The 8,858-nt window shown below is 37.9% G+C and overlaps 1 protein-coding gene across 1 annotated transcript in view; it reads left to right on the top strand.

The window, feature by feature from the left end:
* FAM13A (family with sequence similarity 13, member A) overlaps positions 1-8,858 on the top strand; it is a 460,082-nt gene that overhangs the window by 143,546 nt on the left and 307,678 nt on the right. Inside the window, exon 7 of the mRNA XM_006867777.1 lies at positions 797-950. Within this exon, the coding sequence (XP_006867839.1) occupies positions 797-950 (154 nt within the window). The remainder of the gene's footprint in view (positions 1-796; positions 951-8,858) is intronic.

The raw sequence follows: 8,858 nt of genomic DNA, 5'->3' as shown, positions 1-8,858 counted from the left end.
AGGTACAGATTTCTTAGAAGTACAATTAAGTGTTCTGAAATACTCATACTTCTCAATGTTGTCCATAGCTTGTCATGATCCACACAGATATATAGAAATGTATAATATAAATAGGTATATTTATATATCTCTATTTATAGATAGATAGATAGATGTAGTATATGTGATAATAGTGGTTATGTGCCGTGCAGTCGGTTCCGACTCATAGTGACCTTGTACAGGGTTTCCAAGGCTGTAAATCTTTACAGGAGCAGAAAGCCTCATCTTTCTCACGCGCAACAGCTGATAGTTTCAAACTGTTGTGTGTGTGTGTGTGTATATATTTGTTGTTAAGTGCCATAGAGTTGGGTTCCAACCCATAGTGACCCTGTATAGGGTTTCCTTGGAGCAGCTGGTGAATCTGAACTGCTGGTCTTCCAGTTCAAGCAGAATTTGCAGTCCAGCACATTAACCAACAGCACCACAACAGGATTCCAGTATAGTTTACCTTTTTATTTTTTAATGTTTTACGCAAAACATTAAACATTTTTTTCCCTCTGTAAAACATTAAGAAAAAACCAAAAACAACTTTCAGATACACAAAAGCATCTTTAACAAAATAATGCAATAATAATAATGTGCATTACAACGTAGTGCACATTTGTTATTATGAACAATTGCATGTAACTCAAAATTCTAGTATTATCATGTTTACAGAGGTTAGGACCACAATCCTATATTACCCAAATGAATATTATCTAATACATGAACATTATATAATACTCTAATTCTTTTTCATTTCCCTCCTTATTTCTAGTGTACCACCTGGACATGAAGGCCTGAAAGAACAGGCCCTCTGCAACAAGATAATGGCTACAATACTAGAAAATTATCATATACTGTTTGAAGTAGACTGCACAGAAAATGACAACCACAGGGCTGAAAACCTGCATAGGCTTATCATTGTAAAAGTAAGTAGCTTTGGTGTTTAATTGTTAATATTGTTATAATCTGGAATAAAAGATTTTCCTTTAATCATTTTTTTTTTTTTTGTCATTAAAAAGTCCATGTGGGTATAATTTTAGATTTTGATGGCTCTGTATGTTGAATTCTTTTCATGAAACGTATCTCTATCAAGTATTTATTTAATGGATCTATATCCTCTTAAGGTTGTAAGATGAAGTGATTTTGTATTTATTTGCTACAGTCAAACACACGTCAGTTCTGTGCTCTGGCCACGGGACTACTCTCCCACTTCAATAGAGACCTATTGTTATAGCAGAGATACTGTGTGTGTGGCTGAAATCAGGACTGGTACCTTACCAACATGATTGCAAACTCCTGAAAATAATATTACTGTAAATCTTTTTGCCTCTCTTGTGGCTGGCACATTTTCAATCTCCCCCTCAGGCTTTAAGTGGCATACATGTAGTCTTTGGGGACCATCATTAGCAAAGCAGAGTCTGTTAAACACATGTAAGGAAGACCTTGACAATACTATTTAAGTATTCATTCTATGTTTAATGATAATTTATAACATATCCCTTTACACTTTAGGAAAATTCATGTAGGTCTCTCAAAACCTACCATTGAGAATCAGAGGCTAAAACATCCAAATGAAATCCTTGAGATGTGAGAAAAGAGAGAAGGCATATTATTTCCTTTTCCTTTATATGGAGGCAAATTTGATGGAGCTGATATGAGAAGTTTCCTCAAGAGGTTTCCTGAGACTTATCAAATGTACAGACCTAAGTGTACTCTTAGTGATTCGTATGCTGATGAATGATAAAACCAGAAACACTTGGTTTGGGCATTTCAGAGGTGTTTCATCTCTTCCAGTTGAGGCCATGACTTTGAAAAAGGTAATGGGTATCAAGTAGCATCCTATGAAAACAGCAAAAGAAGATCAAAACTAGATTTCTGTTAATACAACAGACTCATTATAAGGGATACAGTACATTTCTTGATAACTGAGAAGAATGCATTTAGTAGGATTCTTGCCAACCAGATGAAATGAGCTTTAAACTGATATTTGAGGTAAGGGGAGAACAATGCTCAGATAAAATGATAAAATGAGATACTTTGGAGAAAAACAAGCATAGCTTGGGATAAGGGTAGCATGATAGTGAAGAAAATGTGTCAGTAGTTAACAAGAGAAAATAACAAGAAAATATTTACTTCATTTTTGTTGCAAAGCAGTTATTTTTTAATAGAAAAGCAATCTCCAGTACGTTTTACCCTTCTGGTTCCTTTGCAAAGATCTCTTTTTTAAAATCCTTTTAAATTTCTATCTTAAGAATATTAAGAGATTATTGACTTTCTTTTTAGAACTCATGCCTTTTTTACTAGGTCTGATAATATAACAGATAAGCCAGAAATATAATGGAAATAGGTAAATATGATCTCATACCCAGGATAGTCTTGTTGACATAGAGCTATTTACTGGAATACAGCAATGGGTGGTTATATGTTATGCAAATAAAATATCCCTGCTATGAGATATGTAAGAGTAGCCTGCTTTTAATCACCTCATATGCGTGTAAAAGTTGGGCAGTGAATAAGAAGGATCTTAGAAGAATCAATGTATCTGAATTACTGTGTTGTAGAAGAATATTGAAAGTACAATGGACTTCCAGAAATATAAACAAATCTGTTTTGGAAGTTAGGATGGTGAGACATCATCTCTAGTACTTTGGACATGTTGTCAAGACGAATCAATCCCTGGAGAAGGACATTATGATTGGCAAAGTGGAGGGTCAGCAAAAAAGAGAAAGGCCCCCAAAGAGAAGGATTGACACAGTGGCAGCAGCAATGTGCTCAAACATAGGCACTCTTGTGGGGGTGCCGCAGGACCAGGCTGTGTTTCATTCTGTCATGCATAAGGTCACTATGAGTCAGAACCAACTCAAGAGCACCCAACAACAACTACACCCTGCTTTGACTTCCATGAGCTGCAATTTAAGCTTGGTGGAGAACATGGCATGAAAGTACAAGATAAGACACAAAACTGATAATATTGTGGGAGCCAGATACAGATATGTCGGTTGGAAGAAAAATATGACTGGTTTTTTCCTAAGGCAAGGTTGAGATCTGACTCTAGCGGCAGATGTACAACATGATTGGAAAGTACATGACTGCATTCTGGAAGCGTCTTCTGCTAAAGCAGAATATCTGATGCACTGTGTTACTGACCTTACTGAGAGATTCTGTCTCTAAGAAAGTAGGAAATGCAATGAAGGAATGTGATTCTCTGGACTGAATTGTAATCAACAACAGTAAATGAAACTTCTGAAAGTTTTGGTAGACAGAATATGCAAATGCTCATTTAGAACTCATTGTAACGAAAGAACATACTAGCCACAGCTGGGTAAATGGTTGTGGTTAAGTGCTGTTGAGTCAGTTCCAATCCATAGTGATCCTGTATAGGGTTTCTGAGAAGCAACTGGTGAATTTGAACTGCCAACCTTGCAGTTCAAATGGCTTTGCAGTCTGGTGCATTAACCCACAGCGCCACACCAGGACTCCAGCTAGGTAAATAATCCTAGCCAATTTTTAGAAAGTAGATTTTTTTATTCCAAAGATCTGAAAGACCTTGTTGTTACTGTTAAGTGTTATCAAATTGGTCCCAACCCTTAGCAACCCTTAGGTTTCCAAGGAGCAACTGGTGAGCTTGAACCACCAACTGTGCAGCTCAAACGACTTTGCAGTCAAGTTAATGCACATTAACCCACAGCACCACACCAGGACCTTAGCTATACCTAAGGAATTGAGAGTCTCAATGAAATCACTAATTTACCTAAAAAGAAGAAAAATGGAGCACAACTTAAAAAAAAAAAAAGTTATATTTCTGTTAATTCTTTTATATGAGTGAAGCTTTTAGAGGTCATATATGAAAGGAGGAAACAGGGCCACAAAACAACTGAAAAATACACAAGAATAACAGATTTATAAAATGTTTGAGCCAAGAATAAGCTGGAACCTCTGGCAACTTCTGAGATTGAAAAAAGGGCCTAATTTTAACGGGATAAAGTGTAGCACTGTGGGTTAAGGCACTGGGCTGCAAGGTCAGCTTGAACCGCAAGGTCAGTGGGGTTGCTATGAATCAGAACCAAATCAATGACACTTAATCACAGCAAAGTAGCTCCATACAATAAGCACTGGGCTACGAACCATAATGTCAGCAGTTCTAGCCCACCGGCTCTGTGGGGGCAAGGACTTTCTGCTTCTGCAAACTTTTGAAGCTTTGGAAGCCCTGTGCTAGGTCGCTAGGAGTTGGTGCCAACTCAATGGTACTGAACAACACACTAGACATATCTACATTTACACTTCTGTTTATCCCAATATAAGAAATAATATACATTGTTTAGTGAAGGTTCTCATGAGATCTTTGTAGATTAGATGGAAGTTTGGGGTCCGCAACATGCAAGTTTGGTTGTACTGGCACCGAGATGAAATATGTTGACCAATTCAGAAGCCATCAGCAGTATGGTAACTGAAAATAAAAGGCAGTCCCCCAGGCAAACACAAAGTTAGTGGTGCGGCACTGTAGGATAAGCACTGGACCACAAGGTCTATTTGAACTGTAAAGTTGGCAGCTCAAACTCATCAGCTGCTCCTCCGAAACAGGGTCACTATGAATCTGAACCTACTCAAAGATGCAACTTAACAATAATAGTCTCATTTTAGAGTGAGTTGTGTTTGTTAAGCCAATGAGACAGCCTAGTGTAGGGTGTATTTTGAGTCAGTCTCTTAAAAAAATATAAAAGGAGCGGATTGAGAAAGAGAGTTCTACACAGAAGAGACAAGAATCTTCCTCTGGAGACTGGAGCGAGGGGAAGCTTTCCCCTAGAGCCAGCACCCTAAATTTGGTCTTCTAGCCTCCTGAGAAGATAAATTTATTAAAGCCACTCACGTATGGCATGTCTGTTATATCAGCACTGGATACCTCAGGGCACACTGTTATGCACTGAATTGTGTCCCCTGTAGAAAATATGTGTTATAAATCCTAATTTATATGCCTGTGATTGTAATCCCATTTGGGAATGGGTTGTATTTGGTATATTAATGAGACAGGATTGGTGTAGGGTATTTCAAGCCAATATTTTAAGAAATAAGAAAAATTAAACAAGGAGCTCTGGTAGCGTAGTGGTTACGAATCGGGCTGCGAACCTTAAGGTCAGTGGTTCGAAACTACCAGCCGCTCCGTGGGAGAAAGATGAGGCTTTCTACTCCCGTAAGGATTTACACCCTCGGAAACCCTGTACAGGGTCGCTATGGGTCGGAACCAACTCGACGGTACTTAACAACAACAACAACAAACAAGCAAGGAAAGAAGCAGAGATAGGGTAAGAGAGATGGCAAGCCATAGGAAGATCACCGAGGAACAGAGAGACAAGGGCCATTTTCCAGAGCTGACTGAACTAGCATCCTGAATTTGGACTGCTATCCTCCTAAACTGTAAGGAAATAAATTCCCCTTTGCTGAAACCATTCATTTTTGGTATTTCTATTACAATAGCAGTCGCTAACTTCTCACCAGTGATAAAACAGTGTTTTTAAAACAACAAACTTGATCACAACATGACCCTGCTTTAGGCAAACAAACATACAAACTTTTATTGCTGTTTGGGGTCCCATTCACTTACTTTATAGAAAGCATAACATTAAGACTTTTTTTAAAAAACTTTTTATTGTGAATTGAGTGATTGTTTACAGAGAACGTCAGCAGTTTCACATTCAAAAAATTGTTTACTTGGTTTTATCTCAATAATTGCAATCCTCTCCATGCAACGATCCCTGTGGTCATTTCGTTCTATTGTACGTAGGTCACTATGAATGTGATGCCATTCCTCTTCAATTTGTCATTCCCAGCCTTTGATTTCTTGTCAGATTCAAAGTGTCAATGCCAGTTCATTTCAGCTCACCTAGGCCTAGGATATCGATGTTTCTGCGTTCCATTTAATTTTTGACAAGTTACAATTTTTCTAGATTCATACTTCTTACATTCAATTCCATGTTCCATTTGTTAGTGGATGGTTTCAGCTGTTTCTCTATATTTTGAGTTGTGCCCTATCAGCAAATGAAGGTCTCAGAAACTTTACTCCATTCATGTCATCACAGTCAACTCTACTTTGAGGAGGCAGCTGTTTCCCAGTCATATTTTGAGTGCCTTCTAACCTGCGGGGCTCATCTTCCGGCACTATATCTGACAGTATTTATCTGCTATTCATAAGGTTTTCAGTGGCTAGACATTGAGAAGTAATCTGCTTTTCTTTCTTCTTGTCTGTCTTATTGTGAAATCTCAGCTGATAACTTCCACTGGCCACCATAGGTGACCCAGCTGATGTTTAAAATAGTGGTGGAATAGCTTCCAGCATTACGGCAACTCTCAAGCCACCACCATACAACAAAGTGACAGATCACTCAAATGTCTTAATTCTTCCTCTTATGCACTACATGTGTCCATTCTGACTCATTGCAACCTGTATAGGTTTCTTGGCTGATAAATCTTTACAGGACCAGAAAACTTAACCTTTCTTCCAAGGAGCTGATGGTGGGTTTGAACTGCCAACCTTGCAGTTTGCAATCTAGTGCTTTTCCTATGGTGCCACTTGGGCTCCTTTTGCCTCTCATCTGGACAAGAGAATTCCAAATGTGGCTGTTGTCTCAATTACCTGTGATTGCAGACCTGCTGAGTCTCAAGGTAGGGCATCAAATCTTTATTTTAAAAAACTCTCACGATAATTAGCCCAGCGTAGGATTGATGAAGTATTTGGAGACTTCTGTATCAGCCTCCTACCTGCTTTCCCAGTCTGTGCTTGATTCCATCATTTCTATTCTGCTCCCTGAGTTATTTCCTATATAAATATGAACATGCTGTTTCCACATCAAAATTCTCTGGGAGTGCTTCCTCACCTATCCCTAGGTGGTGGTGCTTGGTTTGTGCCAATGAATAGATTTCGACTCACAGTGACCCTGTAAAGGCTGTCCAAAATCTTTACGGGAGCGTCTTTCTCCCATGGAACAACTAGTAGATTTGAACTACTGACCTAGCGTATAAAGTCTAAATCTTGGTATGATACTTCACATCACCACTGAGATACTGTCAGGCTTTTCTTTATCTTTTAGAAGGAACCAAGCTTGATAATATATGAAAACCTGAGAGCCCAAAGTAGACAAAGTTTTACTAATGCAGAAGCTACTGCTTCGAGGTGTTTCTTTCTGAAGATTCATTATTTCTGTTTTGTTCGTGTTATTCAATTAAACATTGTTTTTGCCTTTGTTGTTGTTGTTAAGTGCCATCGAGTGGGTTCTCACTCATAGCAACTTGGAATTACAAAAATCTGATTGGACCTAACCAGAATCTGCTTTTTGAAAATGAATGCAATTCTCTTTTCTTAAAAAAAAAAAAAAAAAAAGGCTGCGATTTCAGGCCAGTTTCAGCGTCAGGATACTGACAATAAAACCTTTAAAAAATAAACAAAAAAAGCTAAAAAAAAAAAAAAAAAAAAAAAAAAATGAAGTCATTTTGCTTTATCACAATTGATGACATCAAAAAATTTGGTTTGAGTCTTTGGAAATTTTTAATTTTTAAAGTAACCCCATAAGATAAACATTATTTTTAGAAGCATTTTATAGGAGAGAAGACTGAGAATTTCAGAGAATTCGTATCTGAAGCCAGATTTTCTGAATTCAATGTTTACTACTGCTAAACTGCCTTTTATTCTACCTATATTAAGGTAACACAAAGCTAAATATTGTTGATGGCCTAAAAAAAAAAATCATAGGGTGTTATGACACTAAGAAAGTTAAGAAGAAAAGCAAAAACACAGACTCATTTAAGTGGAACATTTGAGGAAGAGTAAAGTGTTTAAATGACTGAAAAATACCGTAGGATTTCAGCAAGTTTCTGAGAAGAGGGAGTAGAGCTGAGCAAATAAACCTTTCAGGCAGAAGGGAATGCTTTAAGGAATGGAGGTTAGTGGAGCGGTGAGTAGATTTTTTCTGGCTGAACCATGGGAAGTAACAAGAGAGCGCTAATTCCAGAGGCTGTGAAGTTAAAAATTACCTTAAATGAATGAGAGAATGAGCAAAGGTTTTCAGAGCAGGATGGATAAAATTTAAGTTGTACTTTAGATTTCTACTTTATCCTTTGGGTCAAGCTGGAGGTAGCATGACTGAGAGTGAAGCTCTTTATGTCATATGCTGTCAGGGGCCACCCTAAGGCCTTTTTCTGCTCAGTGATTCTGGTCAGTAACTGCAAAGTTGAAGGCTTCTCTGCCACATTCCATAGCCTCATCTACAGACTGGCTTCCTGTTTCCAGGAGGCAGGTCAAAGTTAAGAAAAAAGGTGTGTCTGTAGGACCTCTTCAATTCTACCTTCCTTGCCATTGTTTGGGAATGAATCTAGGTTCCTGAAGGATTTTTTTAAGTTCTTCAGTGATCTGACCATGTTCACTGGACCTGCTTACTCCAAAGAATTTTTTAATAAGCTTCTGTGACATTTGAAGAAATCTGTTTTCTTCCAGAGGTCTGAGAATGTGTTTGTTGGTTGTTGGCATTTTGGTTCTCATTTTACTGAATTTGTCAATTAGTCTTCATAGTTGATAGTCTAGAGTTCTGATCATTTCTTGCTTTACTTTCTCTCTTTTTGTTGATTGGAGGCGGGGGTTGGCAATATCAAGGAAGAAGAATAAATAGAAATATCTTTCTTTGCCAGACTGTATGGCTAAGCTGTATTTATGAATAAATGAAATAACTGGATTTTTGTTGTTGTTGAGCGCCATCGATTTGGTTCCAAGCCATAGCGACCCTGTATAAGGTTTCTGAGTAGTCACTGGTGAGCTTGAACCACCAAGCTTGCGATTCAAATCTACTTTG

The sequence above is a fragment of the Chrysochloris asiatica genome, unplaced genomic scaffold (assembly GCF_000296735.1).
Source record: "Chrysochloris asiatica unplaced genomic scaffold, ChrAsi1.0 scaffold00109, whole genome shotgun sequence".
NCBI lineage: Eukaryota > Metazoa > Chordata > Mammalia > Afrosoricida > Chrysochloridae > Chrysochloris > Chrysochloris asiatica.
The sequence above is the reverse complement of the archived record's forward strand: the minus strand, read 5'-3'. Positions and strand labels throughout refer to the sequence as shown.